Below are 24,775 nucleotides of genomic sequence, written 5' to 3'. Positions count from 1 at the left end.
GTAATGGTGTAAAAATTGTATTCCCTTTTTTATATGTATTTTTATATTGGGGGGGAGGGGGGGGCTGCACTGAATGGGGTTTCATTTCATTGACTGATGCCTGCTACTCAAATCTCGCACGGGTCTACTTCTAGGGCAGAAAGCCTGCCCCCTGGTGGTCATTCCACACTACGTAAACGCATTCAGTCCACACTGTTGTAGATAAAAAATGTATTATATATTATATTGTAAATATTTATTTCCACTTTCTCAAAATCACTTGGACTTCAGTTACTTCATAGGTGTATTAGCTGAGTAATTTCATTAGACCCAAATTAAAATCAATGAGATGTTGCTACAGAGGGAGAGAGCCATCTGCTGGATAAGATTAGCTACTACATGGCTCAGGGTTTCACTTCAGGAAGGCCCACTGTTTGCAAACTGCCCAAGTAAAAAAAATGTTTATGGTCGTATGCAAATAATACATATGGAAAACTACACAATGAAATTGCCACTTCCTGATGTGAAGTGTGGACCAGAGATACAGAGTCTGCTGCTGTATGATGATCGGGTGGGGCCTCAAATATGACTGCCCTGAATGAAGTATTAAAAATGTATTTCCTGATTCGTAAGCGCACACTCATTCAGTACTTTCCACAGTTTTGAAAGCATTGAAATGCAGGAGGCATAGGCTAACAAAAACTTACCAAAATGTACTACATTTATTATTTATTTTCTATTAAATCAGTAAAGGGAACTGAACACTTTAGAAGGAAGGGAAGATGCTTTTAATCTTAATCAATGCCTGAGGTTACAGACTCCTCCCAAAGCAAATATCTAATTGACAACGCCTGAACGTATGTGTTCTTCTTGTTTTTGATCCTACCAAACAAACCGTTTAGTTGCAAAATGTTTCATTGAACAGTTTCTATTGGACAAATTCAGTTGGGTCCCTCCCACCCTGATTTTAGACCACATCTATAGGAACTCCCTTTCCAGGAACTCACCTGTCACTGGGAATCTTTATACAGTAAGAGAGGGACCGACTAAACAACGGACAGGATTTGACTAGGAACAAGTGGAACAGGACAGGTTGGTTAAACTTATGGAGAATTATCACAGCTCTACTAAACTTACTAAAATAAAATTAAACTTGTTGGGGGCTGTGAAGCTCATATTATAATATCCTCATATTCAGAATGTCAGCACTCTGGAAAAACAGCATGCGAGCACAACATTTTATTTTTGACTTGTTTACAGCTGCTCAGGTCAGTCTTTTCAGTTAAGGAAGTAACAACATAATACTTTATTGGTTTTTGATAGAGATAAAAGTAGAAATAAGACAGAATCACTTCCAGGTAAAGAAAATACACAGGTGTACCATGAAAAAATCCAGCTTGAAAGCTTAAGATATACAGTATTGACTGTTGTTTTTCTCCCTCAGTGTGTAACAGAATACTTTGTGCTACCTGTTTTACTGCATACTATGAAGTCTTTACAATGCATCAGTGTTAATGTTTGAAATGCCTTGTAATCACCAGGTGTAGAATAACACTGACATAGTAAAACATACATTTTAAATGATTAAAAAACAGTAACACAAGGAAGGATTTCACCTTGAATAATGAATCACTCACACAGACACACACACATAAAAACGTGCGCATACACACACACAAACGTGCGCATACACACAGGTGTCACTATTCTGTTTGAATGCAACAGATGATCCTCTCACTATCAGAACCTCCACACATCCTGTCGCTGTTGTGTAATGAGTCTCTGTTCACCATTCTGTTTTTAAGGACACAAGTGTTGGGGTTTGTGTTGGAAGTCTGACAAAACACTGTCACTCAGTAACTGTGGGTTTATCCCACATGGTCCTCTATGTCCACTAAACTGGACTACTTCTGACTGGGTTAATAAGGGTCTGGTCTAAAGTAGGGTGCTACATAGGGAATAGGTTGTCATTAGGAAACTCCCTTCATTGAGTGATAAGATCTTCTCTTCAACAGGCCTCCAACCACTGTGGGTTTAATAACAGATATAAATCACCCGTATGCTCAGGCTCTGGGACTCGGCTGAATCAAACTTTATTCCAGGTTATAAGTTATGTGGGACTGAATCACACTTTATACCAGGTTATAAGATATGAATTAGAATGTTTATATAAGACACATTTACCCAAAAAAACTTTGTGTTTACTGTACAGGTGATTCTGGAATGCAAACTCTCCAGTTGTCTTTTACCAACATTATTTTGGTCTGTATAGAAAGATTCTTGTTATCCCCACAGCTAAGAGAAAATGTTACATAACCAAACATCCTACTTTCAAGTCATTGATTATGTTTGACCTTGAAGCAAGCTAATGAGTATTGTGGCTTTTGACACACGTTCTGCTTCCACTGAAAACCTGTAACGGGACAGGATGCATTGCTTTTTATTACTAAGCCGTACCAGTGAAAATGTGTCTGGCGTTTCATATCAATTACATGACAGGAACATGATGGCCTTCAACGAAATGTGACATTGCATGATTGAACTGATGGTTTGTACTGATATGTTAATTTATGTTTTTTGCTTCTTGAGGCGATAGAGGGCATTAGGGAAAGATAAGAAGATGGGTTGATTTGGTTTCCTTGTTGTCCTTCCAGAGCATGGCATCTCCAACCTCTCCAACCTCTCCAACCTCTCCAACCTTTCCCATCGATCTACTTCCTGAGAAACATTTCCTGTGCCCGCTGTGTAAGGACGTCTTTAACAACCCCGTCACCACACCCTGTGGTCACAGCTTCTGCCAGACATGTCTGTGCGGGTACTGTATTGAATATCTATGTATTGAATATCTATATGACATTCTATGTATACTTAACAATTTACCTCTATATATATTTATCATTCAGCTATTATCATATACACTGATGAGCCAAAACATGACAACTCACAGGTGGAGCGAATAACACTGATCATCTCAAGGGCAGATGTCAGGGTCTGGGTAGATTACATTGTTAGCGAACAATCAGTTCTCGTAGTCAACATGTTGGATGCCCGGGTCAGAGCATCTCTGAAATAACAAGGCTTGTGGGGTGCCTCCCAGTCAACAGTGGTGGGTACCTACTAACAGTGGTCCGAGGAGGGACGAACTACCAACTGGCGACTGGGTGTTGGGCGCCCACGGCTCAACGATGTGTGAAGGCAACAAAGGCTATCCTGTCTGTGGCACAGAAAATGTTAATGATGGGTACTGGAGGAATGTGTCACAACACAGTACATCACACCCTGCTGCATATGGGGCTGCGTAGCCACAGACCAGAGTGCCCATAATGACCCCTGTCCACCGTCAAAAGGGCCTATAATGGACATACGAGTGTCGGAACTGGACCTTGGAGCAGTGGAAGGTCGTCTGGTCCGATGAGTCCCGTTTTCTTTAACATCACCTGGATGGCCGTCTCTGTGTGTGTCCTTTACCTGGAGAAGTGATGGCACCAGGATGCACTGTGGGTAGATGCACTGGGTAATGTTCTGGTGGGAAACCCTGGGTCCTGGCATTCATGTGGACATCCATTTGACACGTGCCACCTACCTAAACATGGTTCCAGACCAGGTACAGCCCTTCATGGTAATGGTATTCCCTGATAAATATAGTTACAGACCAGGTACAGCCCTTCATGGTAATGGTATTCCCTGATAAATATAGTTACAGACCAGGTACAGCCCTTCATGGTAATGGTATTCCCTGATGGCATTGGCCTCTTTCAGCAGGAGGCCGGCCCTGCCAACCTGCACACATTGTATGGGAATGGTTTGATGAATATGTTGAGTTCTGCCCTCACCTCACATTCCCCAGATCTCAATCTGATCAAGCATCTCTGGGATGTGCAGGACTAACAAGTCCGATCTTATGACTATTAGAATGAAAGTATTTCAGATATCGTTCAGTTAATTTTACTGAATGCATCACAGGGATACTGTGTGTCATGCTGGCTGTTACATTTCAATGTTCAATTTAGTTTTGATCTATCCAGTATGTTTCTACAGTGAGGTAAAACATTATTTGATCCCCTGCTGATTTTGTACGTTTGCCCACTGACAAAGAAATTATGAGTCTATAATGTTAATGCTAGGTTTATTTGAACAGTGAGAGACAGAATAACAACAAAATAATCCAGAAAAATGACATTTGGCAACTCGAACCTTCAGCACCCTCCACAGATTTTCTATGGTAGTAAGGTCTGGAGACTGGCAAGGCCACTCCAGGACCTTTGTGTGCTTCTTCTTGAGCCACTCCTTTGTTGCCTTGGCCATGTATTTTGGGTCATTGTCATGCTGCAATACCCATCCACAACCCATTTTCAATGCTCTGGCTGAGGGAAGGATGTTCTCACCCAAGATTTGACGGTACATGGCCCTGTCCATCGTCCCTTTGTTGTGATGAAGTTGTTCTGTCCCCTTAGCAGAAAAACACCCCCAAAACATAATGTTTCCACCTCCGTGTTTAACGGTGGGGATGATGTTCTTGGGGTCATAGGCAGCATCCCTCCTCCTCCAAATACGGGGAGTTGAGTTGATCCCAAAATAACTCGATTTTGGGCTCATCTGACCACAACACTTTCACCCAGTTCTCCTCTGAATCATTCAGATGTTCAATGGCAAACTTCGGACAGGCCTGTACATGTGCTTTCTTGAGCAGGGGGACCTTGCGGGCACTGCAGGATTTCAGTCATTGACAAGATCCTCCCATGTAGTTCCGGGCTGATTCCTCACCGTTCTCATGATCATAGCAACTCCATGAGGGGAGATCTTGCATGGAGCCCAGAGACCAAGGGAGATTGACCAGGACCACCAGAGACCCCAATAGTACCACCACCAGCCACCCCAACAGGACCACCACCAGACACCCCAACAGGACCACCACCAGACACCCCAACAAGACCACCAGACACCTCTACAGGACCACCAGACACCTCAACAGGACCACCACCAGACACCCCAACAAGACCACCACCAGATACCCCAACAGGACCACAAGCCACCCCAACAGGATACCAGATACCCAAACAGGATACCAGACACCCCAACAGGACCACCAGGAGACACCCCAACAGGACAACCAGACACCCCAACAGGACCACCAGACACCCCAACAGGACCACCAGACACCCCAACAGGACCACCAGACACGGGGGGGGGGCACTTTTTTATGTTAATTTTTATGTTCAGTGTCTTTATGTTCTAAGTGTTCTGTTCCTATCTTCTTTCATTGTTTTCACCTGTCTAGTTTAGTCTTCAATTGTACTTTGTTTATCCAAAACCATGTCCCTGTTTAAGTTCCTCCTGTCGTAGTGTTTGTTGTGAATGATTGTCTTCTATTACATGCTTGTTAGTTACTTCAGAGGGTCAAGTCTTGGAATTAAATAATATTTTCTTTAGCTACCCCTGCGCCTGTGTCCTGCTACCCTACCATTGAAGAACCATTACAGATAAACATGCATTGTGTTTTACCATATACTTCAGTTGACAGTCTACATTTTAATGTTTTAATGTTAAAACATGGACTATTGAGTGTACAGTTCTGCTCATAGGTTTGCATACCCTGGCAGAAATTGTGAAATGTTGGCATTGATTTGAAAATATGACTGATCATGCAAATCTTTTATTTAAGGATAGTGATCATATGAAGCCATTTATTATCACCGTTGTTTGGCTCCTTTTTAAATCATAATGATAACAGAAATCACCCAAAAGGCCCTGATCAAAAGTTTACCTACCCTTAAATGTTTTGCCTTGTTACAGGCACACAAGGTGACACACACCGTTGAAAAAGGCAATTAAAGGTGAATTTCCCACTCCTGTGGCTTTTTAAACAGACACAGTGTCTGTGTGTAAATAGTCAATGAGTTACGTTGATAGTCACGTTAATAGTCACGTTGATGCACTGAGCAGGCTAGACACTGAGCCATGGGGAGCAGAAAAGAACTGTCAAAAGACCTGCATAACATGGTAATGGAACTTGAAAGATGGAAAAGGATTTAAAAAGATATCCAAATCCTTGCAAATGTCAGTCAGTGCTGTTCAATTACTTATTAAGAAGTGGAACATTCGGGGATCTCTTGATACCAAGCCAAGGTAGACCAAGAAAGATTCAGCCAAAACTGCCAGAGGAATTGTTTAGGATACAAAGAAAAACCCACTGGTAACCTCAGGAGAAATACAGGCTGCTCTGGAAAAAGACGGTGTGGTTGTTTCAAGGAGCACAATACGACGATACTGGTTGGATTGCCAGAAAGAAGCCTTTACTGCACCAATGCAACAAAAAAGCCTAGTTACAATATGCCCAACAACACCATGACACACCTCACAGCTTCTGGCACACTACATTTGGTGTGATGAGACCAAAATAAGGTTTTATGGTCACAACCATAAGCGCTATTTTTGGAGAGGGGTCAACAAGGCCTATAGTGAACAGAATACCATCCCCACTGTGAAGCATGGTGGTGGCTCATTGATGTTTTGGGGGTGTGTGAGCTCTAAAGGCACAGGGAATTTTGTGAAAATTGATGGCAAGATGAATGCAGCATGTTATCAGAAAATATGGTCAGACAATTTGCATTCTTCTGCACAAAAGCTGCTCATGGGACGCTCTTGGACTTTCCAGCATGACAATGACCCTAAGCACAGGGCCATGTTGACTTCAGTGGTTACAGCAGAAAAGGGTGAAGGTTCTGGAGTAGCCATCACAGTTTCCTGACCTTAATATCCAAAGACTTAGAATGACCTGGAGGCATTTTGAAAGACGAATGGGCAGCTTTACCACATGCAAGAATTTGAGGCCTCATAGACAACAGTTACAAAAGACTGCATGCTGTCATTGATGCTAAAGGGGGCAATACACAGTATTAAGAACTAAGTGTATGCAGACTTTTGAACAGGGGTCAGTTAATTTTTTACTTTGTTGCCATGTTTTGTTTTATGATCGTGCCATACAGTTGAATTTGAATCCCATAAGATATAAGACATGTGTTTTGCCTGCTCACTCATGTTTTCTTTACAAATGGTTCATATTAATACCAATTCTCCAAGGGTATGCAAACTTTTGAGCACAACTGTATCTCAGTTTTAAGCATGACATAAACAGAGTCTGGGCTACATTCCAGGTACTGGAGCCGGCATCGCTCTGACTACTGTCCTGTCTGTAGACGTCTGTTTCACGCCAGGCCCGACCTTAATGTCAACCGCATCCTGGCTGAAGTGTGTGACAACTACCGGATGAAGAGGCCAGAGCCTGAAGGGAACCATGACATGGTAGTGACCGCAGTAGGACCACCTGTGACCTCAGAGGTTTAAAAGTCCAGACTGTTTAAGAGCTTCCATGCTAACTTTAACGTTTGCCAAGTTGTATCTGGAGAAAGATATCAAACTGATGAATGTTCCCACTCCAACATTCCTCCAGTCTTGAAAACTAATAGTAAATGTGAATGTCTTTTCTGCGTTCCCAGTTTGTGGATATTGACCTGATGATCCAAGAGAGACTGCAGAAAGTGGATCGTCTCAGAAACTCCCTGCAGCTCCTCAAAGTGAGTCTCAATGACAAATTGACACGGGCCACTCTGTGGACTTCTGGAGATCCGGATGAGGGGGAAACGGACTGCCCAACCATGTTCCTGGAAAGAGACTGTACTGTTGGTTTTCTCTCCAACCATAATTTAACCCCTGATGTTAATACTAGCAAGATGAAAAACTAGATCAAGGTTAGTCACAACTTTGGAGAGAAACCTACAGGACTGTAGATATATTGAACCAAGGCTGGACAGCCCTGAGTCAGAGCCATCACACCAAACACATACGGAACATCTCTGGTCCCATAAAGTAGTGTGAGCCAACTACCAACATTTGTCTAATTTAAACACATCTCAAATACATCTCAAATGATGGCATGTGCTTTATCCAATGGGGAACTTGTCTGATAAACATGTCTGATACAGATCATAACCTGTGTCTGAGATATGGTCTTCTGTCCCATCAGAATTCGTGTCTCAAGGAGGTTCGAGAAAGCCACAAGGTGTTCTCTGCCCTGACGAGCTCCATAGAGAACAGCCACAAGGCAGTGGTGGCAGCCATAGAGGAAAGACAGTCAGAGGCAGAGGTCTGTAATGTAAAGTGCCGCTATTTCTTATGTATTACCAAAATTAACAGTGATCATTGATTCACACAATGTTTACTATTTCTGTTGGTTTAGAGGAGGGTTGACAAGCTGGTAAAGGAGCTGGAAGAGGAGATTAAACATCTGAAGAACAGAAACACAGAACTGGGGCCTACTCCATCTCCTCTGAGTCTAGATGAGTTATGGCATGATGATAAAAGTACTGCGTTGGTAAGTGTCACAGTGTCACAGTGTTGAAAGAGTCACGTTGATAAGTGTCACAGTGTTGAAAGAGTCACGTTGGTAAGTGTCACAGTGTCACAGTGTTGAAAGAGTCACGTTGGTAAGTGTCACAGTGTCACAGTGTTGAAAGAGTCACGTTGGTAAGTATCACAGTGTCACAGTGTTGAAAGAGTCATGTTGGTAAGTGTCACAGTGTTGAAAGAGTCATGTTGGTAAGTGTCACAGTGTTGAAAGAGTCACGTTGGCAAGTGTCACAGTGTTGAAAGAGTCATGTTGGTAAGTGTCACAGTGTCAGAGTGTTGAAAGAGTCATGTTGGTAAGTGTCACAGTGTCACAGTGTTGAAAGAGTCACGTTGGTAAGTGTCACAGTGTCACAGTGTTGAAAGAGTCACGTTGGTAAGTATCACAGTGTCACAGTGTTGAAAGAGTAATGTTGGTAAGTGTCACAGTGTTGAAAGAGTCATGTTGGTAAGTGTCACAGTGTTGAAAGAGTCATGTTGATAAGTGTCACAGTGTTGAAAGAGTCATGTTGGTAAGTGTCACAGTGTTGAAAGAGTCACGTTGGCAAGTGTCACAGTGTTGAAAGAGTCATGTTGGTAAGTGTCACAGTGTCACAGTGTTGAAAGAGTCATGTTGGTAAGTGTCACAGTGTCACAGTGTTGAAAGAGTCATGTTGGTAAGTGTCACAGTGTCACAGTGTCACTGATGTACGAGTTGTTGACCTGACAAGTTTCTAACCTGACAATATCCAGGGGACCAGCATGGGGCCTATTGGCTCAGTACTGCCTGAGAGCAAATGGGTTTAACAGGGCTGCCTTGTCATCAAACTCTAGTGCAAACTTTTTGGCTCGGGGGCCATATCAGGATTTTGAAATTAAATAGAGGACCACATTTGTTTAGCATTTTGTAAAAACAACTGACTCCCGGGCCGGATTCAGACCGTGGGCCTTAGTTTGCCACCCCTCCAGCAGCTACTTGTGCTGTCAGGCTTGTCTGTGTCAGGCTTGTCTATGTCAGGCTTGTCTGTGTCAGGCTTGTCTATGTCAGGCTTGTCTATGTCAGGCTTGTCTATGTCAGGCTTGTCTGTGTCAGGCTTGTCTATGTCAGGCTTGTCTGTGTCAGGCTTGTCTATGTCAGGCTTGTCTATGTCAGGCTTGTCTGTGTCAGGCTTGTCTATGTCAGGCTTGTCTATGTCAGGCTTGTCTGTGTCAGGCTTGTCTATGTCAGGCTTGTCTATGTCAGGCTTGTCTATGTCAGGCTTGTCTAAAGGTGCTTTGGAATATTCAACCTTTACTGCACAAGATAAGGTCATAGTCACAAATTTGGGGATGACGAATAAAACACATTTCATGACCACAAAATAATACTTGACTACAAAAAGCCCTTTAATTAGTACCTTAGCCACTTTTAAAACCAATCTCTAATATCCATGGGAACATCATTGTATGTTACATATTTGTTTCTGCCTGTTTTTGTGTCCTCTATGAACACTGCAGGGCCTTAATTCCACACCAGGCTACCCTGAGAGGAGGGACTGGTTCAAGGTTACCATGGAGACTGACCCCTCTGTAGGCCTGACCAGAAAAGCTTTGTCAGAACTGATGATCATGGTCAAAGCAGAACTCAACAGACTGTCTAAACTGGGTCGGTATCAGACAATAAATCAATACATTATAATAAAGCCCTTTTCAGCAGTTGCCTCAAATACCTTAATCACTAAAGAACAAGTCTTCATGTGTCTGTTATACATCTACCCTCAACAATAGTCTTCATGTGTCTGTTATACACCTACCCTCAACACTAGTCTTCATGTGTCTGTTATACACCTACCCTCAACAATAGTCTTCATGTGTCTGTTATACATCTACCCTCAACACTAGTCTTCATGTGTATGTTATACATCTACCCTCAACAATAGTCTTCATGTGTCTGTTATACATCTACCCTCAACAATAGTCTTCATGTGTCTGTTATACATCTACCCTCAACAATAGTCTTCATGTGTCTGTTATACATCTACCCTCAACAATAGTCTTCATGTGTCAGTTATACATCTACCCTCAACACTAGTCTTCATGTGTCTGTTATACATCTACCCCTCAACACTAGTCTTCATGTGTCTGTTATACACATATCCTCAACAATAGTCTTCATGTGTCTGTTATACATCTACCCCTCAACACTAGTCTTCATGTGTCAGTTATACATCTACCCTCAACACTAGTCTTCATGTGTCAGTTATACATCTACCCTCAACACTAGTCTTCATGTGTCTGTTATACACCTACCCTCAACAATAGTCTTCATGTGTCTGTTATACATTTACCCTCAACACTAGTCTTCATGTGTCTGTTATACATCTACCCCTCAACACTAGTCTTCATGTGTCAGTTATACATTTACCCTCAACACTAGTCTTCATGTGTCTGTTATACATCTACCCTCAACAATAGTCTTCATGTGTCACAGTTATACATCTACCCTCAACACTAGTCTTCATGTGTCTGTTATTTATCTACCTTCAACACTAGTCTTCATGTGTCTGTTATACATCTACCCTCAACACTAGTCTTCATGTGTCTGTTATACACCTACCCTCAACACTAGTCTTCATGTGTCTGTTATACACCTACCCTCAACAATAGTCTTCATGTGTCTGTTATACATCTACCCTCAACACTAGTCTTCATGTGTCTGTTATACATCTACCCTCAACAATAGTCTTCATGTGTCTGTTATACATCTACCCTCAACAATAGTCTTCATGTGTCTGTTATACATCTACCCTCAACAATAGTCTTCATGTGTCTGTTATACATCTACCCTCAACAATAGTCTTCATGTGTCTGTTATACATCTACCCTCAACAATAGTCTTCATGTGTCAGTTATACATCTACCCTCAACACTAGTCTTCATGTGTCTGTTATACATCTACCCTCAACAATAGTCTTCATGTGTCAGTTATACATCTACCCTCAACACTAGTCTTCATGTGTCTGTTATACATCTACCCCTCAACACTAGTCTTCATGTGTCTGTTATACACATATCCTCAACAATAGTCTTCATGTGTCTGTTATACATTTACCCTCAACACTAGTCTTCATGTGTCTGTTATACATCTACCCCTCAACACTAGTCTTCATGTGTCAGTTATACATCTACCCTCAACACTAGTCTTCATGTGTCCGTTATACATCTACCCTCAACACTAGTCTTCATGTGTCTGTTATACACCTACCCTCAACAATAGTCTTCATGTGTCTGTTATACATTTACCCTCAACACTAGTCTTCATGTGTCACAGTTATACATTTACCCTCAACACTAGTCTTCATGTGTCTGTTATACACCTACCCTCAACACTAGTCTTCATGTGTCAGTTATACATCTACCCTGAACAATAGTCTTCATGTGTCACAGTTATACATCTACCCCTCAACACTATTCTTCATGTGTCTGTTATACATCTACCCTCAACACTAGTCTTCATGTGTCACAGTTATACATCTACCCTCAACACTAGTCTTCATGTGTCTGTTATACATCTACCCTCAACACTAGTCTTCATGTGTCACAGTTATACATTTACCCTCAACACTAGTCTTCATGTGTCTGTTATATATCTACCCTCAACACTATTCTTCATGTGTCTGTTATACATCTACCCTCAACACTAGTCTTCATGTTTTATCTACTTTTGCATGACATTATGTCAGACAAATGTTAATATTTGTCCTGTAACTTTTATTAGATTTGTGTCCTGAATTCTAAAACGTCAGCATGTAGAAGCATTGGCAATGAAACTAAACAAAAGTGTGTCTGAAAAGCTGTCATACCTTCCATTTCTTTCAATGTTTGTCTGGGAAATATTCTTACTAGAGCTGTTATATTTTTCAGAGCTGAAGAAAATACAGAAATACACAGGTATGTGTATCTATGTGAATCTAGACACCTTTACCTGTTGTCATGTTTTAAAATAACACTAATATTAAAGAGGCTTAAAACATAGAGGCAGACCTTTTCGCCAAGAAATGTAGCTTAGGTAGCTGAACTAATACTACCACATGTCATCAACAACATTCTATTGATGGAGTGCCTTTGATTTGTGGTCCTGCGCAGTGTGGCAAAACAAAAATGACTACATTGTTTTTTGCATGGGTTTAGCTAGATAACATTGACACTGCCTACAAGTTTGTTAGTCTTTCTGTTGGAGCAGCACTTTGTCTGCCTGCGTTTATATTAAATCATCTTTACTAAAAGGTTGCCCTATCCTCTTACATTAGCACACCCTCTCTTTGTTCTCTCCTAGTGGACATCTCCCTGAGTCTCCAGACGGCCAACGCCTTCCTCTCAGTCTCAGAGGACCGGAAACAGGTGCGACACACAGACAAACGCCAGGAGGTCCCAGACAACCCCAAGAGGTTTGACCGTGTGGCCAACGTGATGTGTAGAGAAGCCTTCTCCAGTGGAAGGTACAGATTTTCCTATTCAGGTTTTATACCAGTATAACAGGCTTGTTTATTAAATCCAATCATTTTTTTATGCTTTGAGTTCCTGCACAGAATATTGGCTTAAAACTATTGCATAGTTCCTACATAAACTTTAGCAGCATAAAAATAAAATAAAAAAAATGTGCTCGGTACTAACGAATCCTATGAAACTAGTAAAACCGGTTGGTATGATGAGAAACAGGTATTGGAAAGCTAACTGAATAGCTGTTATGATGAAAGACACTACAATGCTAACTGAATAGCTGATATGATGAAAGACACTACAATGCTAACTGAATAGCTGATATGATGAAAGACACTACAATGCTAACTGAATAGCTGATATGATGAAAGACACTACAATGCTAACTGAATAGCTGATATGATGAAAGACACTACAATGCTAACTGAATAGCTGTTATGATGACAGACACTACAATGCTAACTGAATAGCTGATATGATGAAAGACACTACAATGCTAACTGAATAGCTGATATGATGAAAGACACTACAATGCTAACTGAATAGCTGATATGATGAAAGACACTACAATGCTAACTGAATAGCTGATATGATGAAAGATACTACAATGCTAACTGAATAGCTGATATGATGAAAGACACTACAATGCTAACTGAATAGCTGTTATGATGACAGACACTACAATGCTAACTGAATAGCTGATATGATGAAAGACACTACAATGCTAACTGAATAGCTGATATGATGACAGACACTACAATGTTAATAGTTGTTGGATTGAAAACATGGACCGACGTTGTCTTCATTCCAGGTATTACTGGGAGGTAGAGGTAGGGGAGAAGATGGAATGGACCCTGGGTGTAGCAAGACAATCCGTCAACAGGAAGGGGAAGTTTACAGTCAGCCCAGCCAATGGCTTCTGGACGCTGAGTCTGAATGAGGGTCAGTATGAGGCTAACACTTCCCACGCCGTCACCCCGATCTTCCTAGAACAGAAGCCCAGGAGGGTGGGGGTGTTTCTGGAATACGGAGAGGGCCGAGTGTCCTTCTACTGTGGGGAGACTGGAGTCAACATCTTCACCTTCACTGACAGCTTCACTGACAGGCTACACCCCATATTTAGTCCAGGAAGGCCACATGGGGGAAGAAACAGTGCTCCTCTGGTTATTAATACCTGCATCTTAACCGTCTGAGTGGTAGAAATACACTATATGGCCAAAAGTATGTGGACACCCTTACCAATGGGTGTTTCAGCCACACCTATTGCTCACAGGTGCATAACACCCAGCACATAATGTAGCCATGAAATCTCCATAGGCCATACAGTGGGTAATACTGAGGAGCTCAGTGACTTTAAACCTGGCTCTGTCATAGGATGCCACCATTGTCATAAGACAGTTCATTACATTTCTGCCCCAGTCAACTGTACCTGCCATAGCTGTGAAGTGGAAGTATCTAGGAGCAACAGCAGCCCAGTCACAAAGTGGTAGACAACGTGACCTCACAGAACAAGACCACTGAGTGCTGAGGCTCGTAGTGTGTAAAACCTCCTGTCATCTGTTGCATCATTCAGCACAGAGTTCCAAACTGCCTCTGGAAACAACATCAGCACAAGAACTGTGCCTCGGGAGCTTCCCAAAATTGGCTTCCATGGCTGAGCAGCTGTACTCAATCCTTCCATTAACATGTGCAAAGCCAGGAGTCAGCTGGAGTGGTGTAAAGCAGGGGTTCTACTCCAAGCCTGGGGACCCAGACTGCTGCTTGTTTTCTATTCTCCCTGATAGTTCATTGCATTCACCTGGTGTTCCAAGTCTAAATGAGTCAATATTTAGAGGGCTAGAATGAAAACCAGCAGTAGGCTACTTGTGGCCCTGAGGCCTGGAGTAGAGAACCACTGGTGTAAAGCATGCCATCACTGGACTCGGGAGCAGTTGAAACGTGTTCTCTGGAGTGATGAATCACGCTTCACTATCTGGCAGTCTTATAGATGAATCTACCAGCTAGAATGCATAGTGCCTACTGTAAGGTTTAGTGGAGAAGAGCTAATTGTCTGAGGCTGTGTTTCAGGTTTTGGGCTATGCCTCTTAGTTCCAGTGAAGGGTCAGCTTAATGCTACAGGATACAAAGATATTTTATACAATTGGGTGCTTCCAACTTTGTGGCAACCGTTTGGGAAATGCCCTTTCATGTTTCAACATGACTGTGCCTGTGTGCACAAATTGGGGTTCATAAAGACATGGTTCGATGAGGTTGGTGTGGATGAACGAGTGGCCTGCACAGAGCCCTGACCTCAACCCCACTGAACACCTCTGGGATGAACTGGAATTGGAGTGAGGGCTCCATATTAATGCTCATGGTTTTGGAATTGGATGTCCAACAAGCTCATATAGATTTGAGGGTTGGGTGTCCACATACTTTTGGCTGTATAGCGTATATTATATACACTATCAGGTAGCATCTAAGAGTTAGCCGGGTGACTTTGAAACTCAGGAAAAAAGATAGATTTTCTTGAGTCAAGAAAAGATATAGAGACAGTTTGAGTCTGTTGAACTTCTAACCTCAAGCTCATCTTCCATGGTATTTAGGGACTAAATGTTGATTCTGCCTTGTATTATAACCATCTGAAACCTTATGTGGAACAGAAAACCCCCCATGCTTCTGAAGGTGAGATACTGCTGCCAATCATCAACCTTTTTGATAATTATCCATAATCAGTCCCATTTCTACGTTTGTCTTCCTTTGGGGCTGCCACACTTCCTGTCTGGTCCTGTAACATGCGGCTGGGTACCCTTGTGGTCCAGGGCATTGGGTCAGTACACTCTCCTGATGGTTCGGACCTGTACAGTGGGTGAAGTCACAAGTGGTCCTGCCTGCATGTTTAATTACAAATGTTTAATCAACTTTTTTTACTCTGAAAGACATCTGCTTCATTTACAGTATATCGTCACAGTGAAAGGTCAATTTAGTCACTCGTCAGAGTGCATTCTGGGACATTCTTCTAAATACAAAGCATTCCATGGGGATTTAACTACAGCGCTGGTATTTCAGAACAGTGTTTATGGTGAATTTATGATCGCGTCAAGGTCTCCGAACTGGAATGCTGTCAATGACCATAGATTGGAGCACAAAATTGTAAATTAAATGCAAAATAGTGTCTGTTCTATCTAACATTTGAAGCTAAGCTCCGGCTGGCTCTGCTCAATTTAACCCCTGGTTACACCAATGGTGGAATAGTACAATATCTGTATTGTCAGTTAGATAGTCCAGGTACACCTGATGTTGAGTAAATACAGTACCTGTGTTGTCAGTTAGATAGTCCAGTTACACCTGATGTTGAGTAAATACAGTATCTGTATTGTCAGTTAGATAGTCCATTTATACCTGATGTTGAGTAAATACAGTATCTGTGTTGTCAGTTAGATAGTCCTGTTACACCTGATGTTGAGTAAATACAGTATCTGTGTTGTCAGTTAGATAGTCCTGTTACACCTGATGTTGAGTAAATACAGTAGCTATGTTGTCAGGGCGTCTGTACTGTATAACAATATACAGTACATATATACTGTATGTACAATATACACTCACCTAAAGGATTATTAGGAACACCATACTAATACTGTGTTTGACCCCCTTTTGCCTTCAGAACTGCCTTAATTCTACATGGCATTGATTCAACAAGGTGCTGAAAGCATTCTTTAGAAATGTTGGCCCATATTGATAGGATAGCATCTTGCAGTGGATGGAGATTTGTGGGATGCACATCCAGGGCACGAAGCTCCCGTTCCACCACATCCCAAAGATGCTCTATTGGGTTGAGATCTGGTGACTGTGGGGGCCATTTCAGTACAGTGAACTCATTGTCATGTTCAAGAAATCAATTTGAAATGATTCGAGCTTTGTGACATGGTGCATTATCCTGCTGGAAGTAGCCATCAGAGGATGAGTACATGGTGGTCATAAAGGGATGGACATGGTCAGAAACAATGCTCAGGTAGGCCGTGGCATTTAAACGATGCCCAATTGGCACTAAGGGGCCTAAAGTGTGCCAAGAAAACATCCCCCACACCATTACACCACCACCACCAGCCTGCACAGTGGTAACAAGGCATGATGGATCCATGTTCTCATTCTGTTTACACCAAATTCTGACTCTGCCATCTGAATGTCTCAACAGAAATCGAGACTCATCAGACCAGGCAACATTCTTCCAGTCTTCAACTGTCCAATTTTGGTGAGCTCGTGCAAATTGTAGCCTCTTTTTCCTATTTGTAGTGGAGATGAGTGGTACCCGGTGGGGTCTTCTGCAATTGTAGCCCATCCGCCTCAAGGTTGTGCGTGTTGTGGCTTCACAAATGCTTTGCTGCATACCTCGGTTGTAACGAGTGGGTATTTCAGTCAAAGTTGCTCTTCTATCAGCTTGAATCAGTTGGCCCAATCTCCTCTGACCTGTAGCATCAACAAGGCATTGTCACCCACAGGACTGCCGCATACTGGATGTTTTTCCCTTTTCACACCATTCTTTGTAAACCCTAGAAATGGTTGTGCGTGAAAATCCCAGTAACTGAGCAGATTGTGAAATACTCAGACCTGCCCGTCTGGCACCAACAACCATGCCACGCTTAAAATTGCTTAAAACACCTTTCTTTCCCATTCTGACATTCAGTTTGGAGTTCAGGAGATGTCTTGACCAGGACCACACCCCTAAATGCATTGAAGCAACTGCCATGTGATTGGTTGATTAGATAATTGCATTAATGAGAAATTGAACAGGTGTTCCTAATAATCCTTTAGGTGAGTGTACAGTACAATATACAATATACAGTATAAATAATCATTTACAACAATAAATGTATGATTCACAGTAATCAATATCTAAAACATTTGTGTGTACCTTTCGGTAATGTCTTCGATTTAAAAAACTATTTTGTCGTAAGTTCAGCTTGGTTACGATCACTAGTCAATACTAGCTAAGCTTTTGAACTAGTAGTGGTTTGTTAGACGTTTGTATCTCCTTTTTCCTCTGTCATTTTGTTATTTGTATTTGGTGTAAAATGTTTATGTATTAAAAATTTTCAAATATAAAGGAAACACAATAAAGAACAAAGCAAAAGAGGAGATCAGAGTATCACATTTAGGGACTCCATTTCCTTCTCCCTTTGGCCTTTAATTAATGTAAACAGGTTATGTAAGGGAAATACCTACAAAAAGAGCTCTTTGACCCTCCTCAGTCACCAACTTCAGTTGAACCCATCCAACATCAGAAAGGAGATGAAAAGAACAGGGCACATCAAGGAACAAGAGGGGGAAAGAGGAACAAGAAGACAGCATTGGTTGTTGGCCTGAATGGTTGGATGGGTGTGGGGGGGTTCGAGAAAGAGAGAACTGCAACGGAGAACAGCATGTCATTGTACTTGAACACCAGGCACTGGGAGATACACACACACGCATCGCACCCTTGACATGAACACACACACACACATACACAGAGACACAGGCTTGCTCACACACACTAACTCATACACACACACGTCTGCCCACTGCCACACAAGCTTACACTAGCTGGCATCTTGGACGGCAGCCCTCTCTCCAGTCTTGACCTGTCATTGGTATTGGAGCTAGCTGGGTGTAGAAGCTCTTTGCACCTCTGTGGAAACCAACCTCAGCTCTCAAGTCCTCCTACCTGTGGACTGAGCCAAACAACCAGGGCCTCTGTCTCCATCTCAACCAAAACTGCTACCAACATCCAGGTCTAATCTACACAACCAAATGACAGAAAGCCCCAAGGCAAAACACATTACTAATCCAAGGACGGCTTGGAAAAGTAGAACAGAGGAGCTCCGTCACACTACCTGAGGTAACTCGTCATTTCAACAGATGTTTAATTCTACAATGCTAATCCATGATGTAAATGTATTCTACAATAAATGTATGTATGTGTTTTGTATCATAATTTTATATTTCCACCTTAAAAGATCATTTCACTATTTTACCACTTAATGTTAGATTGTTTCTTACACTGAAATTAGTCTGTGGACCAGGAGAAACAGTAATCTACAGTTCAGTTTATTTTAAACAGTCATGGTAACCATTAGCTAATTTTAACCACCGACAGGTGAAAGAATTAATGTAAGTAATGGGGGCATATTTTACAAAAACTCTTAAAAACACCAGAAATCAACAATATATTTGGATTAATAAAACTTAAAGGGGACAATCATGCTTATATGCCACTCTTAGTTCCATTGAGCTGGGGCTACAGTTAGTTGTAGTTTGCTTTGGTGGTTTAACTTAAACCATGGATCACTGTTTTTCTTGGCCCATTGACGTCTATGGTGGAACCACCCCAGGAAGTGTCCTTCAAAGGGTAAGAATGTGTTTGTTCTAATTTTGTCACTTCGTATAATAATCGTGTTTTTCTGTTTCTTCAAAGTGTCCTGAATGTATTCATCAGTGTATTGTTGGATGTGATAACAATCCAACATCCTTATGGCCAGGAATGTAATTCTAATGTCAATCATATCAATTGCTAACCTTTTATTTTTAATAGTTTTGTGCGAGGAGTGATTGGTCAGTGTAGAGGATTGGTCCAACCCATATCCAAGTGTTAGTAACACGGCTAAATCCGGAACAGAGCAGGGTTTAACAGAGCAGTGTTTAACAGAGCAGGGTTTAACAGAGCAGTGTTTAACATAGCAGTGTTTAACATAGCAGTGTTTAACAGAGCATTGTTTAATAAAGCAGGGTTTAACAGAGCAGTGTTTTAAAGAGCAGTGTTAAACAGAGCAGGGTTTAACAGAGCAGGGTTTAACAGAGAAGTGTTAAACAGAGCAGTGTTAAACAGAGCAGTGTTAAACAGAGCAGTGTTAAACAGAGCAGGGTTTAACAGAGCAGGGTTTAACAGAGCAGTGTTAAACAGAGCAGTGTTAAACAGAGCAGTGTTTAACAGAGCATGGTTTAACAGAGCAGTGTTAAACAGAGCAGGGTTTAACAGAGCAGGGTTTAACAGAGCAGGTTTAAACAGAGCAGTGTTTAACAGAGCAGGGTTTAACAGAGCAGGGTTTAACAGAGCAGGTTTAAACAGAGCAGTGTTTAACAGAGCAGGGTTTAACAGAGCAGGGTTTAACAGAGCAGTGTTAAACAGAGCAGTGTTAAACAGAGCAGGGTTTAACAGAGCAGTGTTTAACAGAGCAGTGTTTAACAGAGCAGTGTCCTACGTCTACACTAGACTTAGCTGGGTTTGGGGGGGGGGTTAGGGCCCACTCAAACAGCCCTCTCTGAAAGCCCTGCTGTGTTCCCCATCTCCTCATGTTTTTCTGAGATAATCTACTGCCTGGGCCAGGCAGGCGTAGCAGATCGTAGCTCCAACACCCACTACATCACAGTCAATGGAAAGCATTCTCTGGTTCTCACAGGAATCCAGTCACTCCATGTAATGTTCCTAAATAGTTATGATAAACATTGCAGTAGCCAAGCACCATTATGCACCAAGAAGCACTATAATATGATATGTTTATTAATGCCAGGTTCATTGGTGTAGAAAAGTATGAATGGTTGAAAATGTATTACAATGAATAATAATTTGATTTGCCTGCTGTTATTATTATTTTTATGATGTAGCAGGCCATATATGTTGTTACCATACATGAGTCTAACTACTTGGAAGACTGTACTCATCATTGTTTTTCATGTTTGTAGGACACCAGCTCTTGTTTGCCCCCCGGTTGAAGTGCCCCATCACAGGAAGATAGAGGGGTGAGAAGTACAAGAAGAGGAAGACATCAGTTTGTAAAGATTTCCAAACTCTCCTCATTTTGGGACTATTTCAGTGAGACAAAGCGGAAGGACTTCAACGTCCCAGTGACAACCAATGTAATACAGATCTTGACGAAAATCCCGCCAAACACTGGTAGTTTACGCCGTCAGCCGTCGCCGCAACCCTTACTGCTTCCACCACCGCAACAACAACAACAACAACAACAACAACCAGACAGCCTTACCATGGCGACCACTGGCATGCAGCTCCTGGGCCTGGTCATGTCCCTGGTGGGCTGGGTGGGAGGGTTCCTGGTGTGCACCATTCCACTGTGGCGCGTCACAGCCTTCATCGGCAACAACATTGTGACGGCTCAGATCATCTGGGAGGGTCTATGGATGACCTGCATCGTCCAATCCACCGGCCAGATCCAGTGTAAGGTGTACGACAGTCTCCTGGCCCTGCCCAGCGACATGCAGGCCGCCCGGGGGCTCACGGTGCTCTCGGTCCTCCTCTGTGGCCTGGCTTTGGCTCTAGGCGTGGTGGGAGTCAAGTGCACCAAGTGCATTGGCCAGAATAGCCTGAAGGCTCGCATTGCAAGGATCTCCGGCTTCCTGTTTGCCGTTGCTGGCTTCCTGTATCTGGTTCCCATTTGCTGGACGGCCCACTCTATTATCAGGGACTTCTATGATCCCCACGTGGCCGCGCCGCACAAAAGAGAGTTAGGCCCCGCCCTTTACCTGGGCTGGGGCGCGTCAGCCTTGCTCCTGATTGGTGGATCGCTGCTGTACGCAGGGTCGAGCCCTCCCGGCATTCCCGGGTCACCGACCTTCAGCAGTGACAGCAGCCCCCGTAGAGCTCCTACTACTCAGGTCAAAGGTTACGTCTGAGCAGAATGAAATGCCACAAAACTAAAACGGCCATATGATTACATTTTTACAAGATTCCAAGAATCTTTGATTTCATTATGCAATGATTGTTCACCTGAAATAAAAATGAAAAAACATTTCTTTTCTCCTCTCAGTACTTCACCTTTTTAATACTTTGGAATTGTAATGTTGTTATTCGGTGGTGCTTTTCTCATTCATTCAAGCCTTAAAAGGAGGTTAAGAAAGGATATATGAACTCATTTTGTTATTTTATGTGCCTGTTGTCCCATAACCCTGTTATCTGTCTGTCTGTCTGTCTATGTAAAACACAATAAAAACTTCAATCTTTCAATTCCTCATCGGGAAATTCTTCAGGGTGAATTATTCTATTCTATAGATACAGAGGTGTAGAAGAGTAGCCTGTATTCATTCACATGTGCCATTTTAGGTTTTGTCATAGTGAGACTATAAATGGCCATCAAGACAGCATGGATTTACTGGCACAGTACAACAGTAGAAGATGTTATGGATGTAGTCTCCATTGTGTCCTGTGAGTGGTGGTGCAGATTGGAACCCGACAATGGAACAATAGGGAACTGTGTATGTGTGTGAGTGTGTGGTGCGTCTGTGTGATGTTTCGCTGATGAAAAACACAAGCCACCAGCCACCACCCACCCACCGTCTCCCATCTCCTAGCTCTTCTCATGCCACCACACTGTTAAACCAAAGACCACTGAAACACCACAAGTGTTTGCAAATGATGGGCGGGCGGAAGTAACATTGCTTGAGTATAAAAAGACATCATCATCAAGATGTTTGGAAACATTCGGATACATATCATTAAATAAGGCAATGCATATTCTGAAATTATTCCACATTTCACAGTAAGTCAACAAGCATCATGCGAAATTTATTGATGAAATCGATTGAGACTACAAAATCCACAATGCACAATGTCTTTCTCTAGACAGGCTGAGTAAGTTAATTCATACTTCAGTGGCTAGCATCAGCATGTGAAGTACAACCCCATTTCCAAACAAAATACAAATAGAAACAGAACGCAATGATGTGCAAATCATTAAATTCCTATATTGAATTCAATATAGTACAAAGACAACATTTAATGATGGAAACCAGTTTGAGGACAGTAACGTTGCCCGGTAGGGCACAAAACTTTCAGGCGTCCGTTAAAGTTCACCTTTCAGCACATCAACAACCCTAAGCACACATCCAAATCCAGAAAAACATGGCTTCACCAGAAGAAGATTAACATATTGAAAAGGCCCAGCCAGAGCCCAGACCTGAATCCAATTGAACATCTGTGGAGTGATCACACTTATGCAACCAGGTTATTGTGAGTTTTTTTATTTTATTTTATTTTTTCTCAAAGATTTTAGTTTGTTGTTCACGTTATAGATCACATTAAAGGTGGAAAAAGTTCTAACATGATTTATGTTTGTCCCATTCTTTTACATCACAAAAACCTGTCATTTTAACAGGATGTGTATACTTTTTATATGCACTGTATGTGCAGAATGTGTTTTGGCTTTGTCTTGCTGAAATAAGCAAGCTTTTTCCCTGAAAAATACATTGTGTTGATAACAAGCCGGATGTTCCCTCTCCTCTTTAGCCCAGAGGACGTGGTATCCACAATCCCAAATATAATTTCAAATTTTTCCGACCACAGGAGTTTTGTACTCAGTCCATCTTAAATTAATTCAGGCACAGAGAAGGCAGTGGCGGTTCTGGATCTTGTTGATGTATGGTTTCTTTTTTGCATGGTAATGTTTTAACTTGCATTTGTGGATGCAGTGACAAAGTATGTTTACAGACAATGGTTTTCAGAAGTGTTCCTGAGCCCATGCAGTGACGTCAAAAAAACTGCTTTTAATGCAGTGCTGCCTGAGGGCCCGAAGATCACTGCCAATATCAACGATGTTGGCTTTGTCTTCAACTTCCTTTGAGTCAATGATTAAATGATCCAGGAAATCAGAGAAAACATTACAGCCAAAGGAATTTTATGAGTTTCATTTGGAAGGGTTATTGAGGTTATCTGTAACATTCTTCAAATAAAAATCTGACTTTGGCTTCTTGATCATTCCAGTGCATCGGTTTCTCAAGGCTTGAAAAGAAGAACAATCAGCCGGTATTTTAGACTGTCTTGTTTTGGCTCAAGCAACGTTTCTTTTTCTGATTAGGATTGATAAGTAATGTGAAAACCCTAGATTGTCCCTTTCCCTGATCCTGAATGTCTTACCGGGGTATGTTCATCACAAGTGGACATAAAGATCATATTAAAATAATCCAAGACAAGATCAACATCAGGTAACAATGTGGTTTGTGCAATCCCACTATGGTACACATCACATTGAAGGCATTGTAAATCAAAAAACTCTAAATAAAACAGTGTTTAACTTTTGGGATTTTTACATTCCTCACACAAACAATTACACATTGATCACTCACATCATTACAGAAAATCCCAGTGGAATTATACTTATGGAGAGTATTTGTTAAAATAAATTCTAATAGTGTAGATGTATCAAGAGCACTGGGATTCAATTTTGTTAATTGAAGCATTAACCAATTGCGTAAGATTTAGAGAATCACACAATTCTTTAAAAGTGTCTGACATTGGTGTGAGCCAGTCCCACTTCAAATCCCCCAAGAAGATTAATTCAGAGGCCTTCAGAGAGTGAAATAAGTGCATCACTCAAGGCTGAAGGCAGTCTGTAACAACCAACTACAGTGAATAATATCCAATTTAGGAATTAAACTTCTGGAATTTACTTACAAGAGCCCTATTCCTGCTCTGTTCAGATACAGAGAATGAGAGGGTCCAGGGTTTGGACTCACATTTCCTGAAATCAACAATAGTAGCACAACAATAGATCTCAGCTTGGGCTGGCTCTTAGTTCTGTCCATAAAACGGGATAAATCATTTGACACAATAAAATTATCATATAAGATGTTGTTAATATACTACCAAGTCCACCTGTGATTGCTCCTGGTACATTGGAACTTGATCAATCTCCCGATGGCATTGGCATAATGGTCTCGTTAGCGTGTTTGTGAACTCCTCAGCGTTAAGTGGAGACAATGCACACACCACTTGACCAATTACCAAAGGATGGTGGATTAGCGTCAAGCATAGTAGGGGGTAACATGCCAGCTCTGGGAAATCTATTTTCACTGTAATCCAAAAACTCTCCAGACTGGCAGCCACCAGTCTGTCTAGAAAAAGTATCCCTTGCGTTTGTCCTCCCGGTGCCCGCAGTCCGCATGTTCCCACAAACAGACTGCTATGTGCAGG

The 24,775-nt window shown here is 41.9% G+C and overlaps 2 protein-coding genes across 5 annotated transcripts; both read left to right on the top strand.

The window, feature by feature from the left end:
* The first annotated feature begins 923 nt into the window (after positions 1 to 923).
* Positions 924 to 14,118, top strand: btr02 (bloodthirsty-related gene family, member 2). 4 transcript variants are annotated; one of them, XM_029123549.2, is made up of 10 exons: positions 924 to 1,071; positions 2,634 to 2,794; positions 7,176 to 7,317; positions 7,476 to 7,553; positions 8,003 to 8,122; positions 8,216 to 8,350; positions 9,859 to 10,006; positions 12,265 to 12,291; positions 12,677 to 12,839; positions 13,652 to 14,033. In XM_029123549.2, the coding sequence occupies exons 2-10, from the start codon at positions 2,637 to 2,639 to the stop codon at positions 14,031 to 14,033; spliced, it is 1,353 nt and encodes a 450-aa protein (XP_028979382.2). In that variant the 5' UTR covers positions 924 to 1,071; positions 2,634 to 2,636. The 4 variants fall into 4 exon arrangements, with proteins under 4 accessions (XP_028979382.2, XP_028979380.2, XP_028979381.2 ...); XM_029123547.2 differs by having other exon boundaries at positions 926 to 1,071; positions 7,134 to 7,317; positions 13,652 to 14,118; XM_029123548.2 differs by having other exon boundaries at positions 928 to 1,071; positions 7,134 to 7,281.
* A 3,499-nt stretch (positions 14,119 to 17,617) lies between these two features.
* cldnk (claudin k) lies at positions 17,618 to 21,821 on the top strand. The gene is made up of 2 exons (XM_010903069.5): positions 17,618 to 18,694; positions 20,536 to 21,821. Exon 2 carries the CDS (start codon positions 20,839 to 20,841, stop codon positions 21,481 to 21,483), a length of 645 nt encoding a protein of 214 aa, XP_010901371.1. The 5' UTR covers positions 17,618 to 18,694; positions 20,536 to 20,838; the 3' UTR covers positions 21,484 to 21,821.
* Positions 21,822 to 24,775: the final 2,954 nt, after the last annotated feature.

This window comes from Esox lucius, chromosome 11 (assembly GCF_011004845.1).
Source record: "Esox lucius isolate fEsoLuc1 chromosome 11, fEsoLuc1.pri, whole genome shotgun sequence".
NCBI lineage: Eukaryota > Metazoa > Chordata > Actinopteri > Esociformes > Esocidae > Esox > Esox lucius.
The sequence above is the reverse complement of the archived record's forward strand: the minus strand, read 5'-3'. Positions and strand labels throughout refer to the sequence as shown.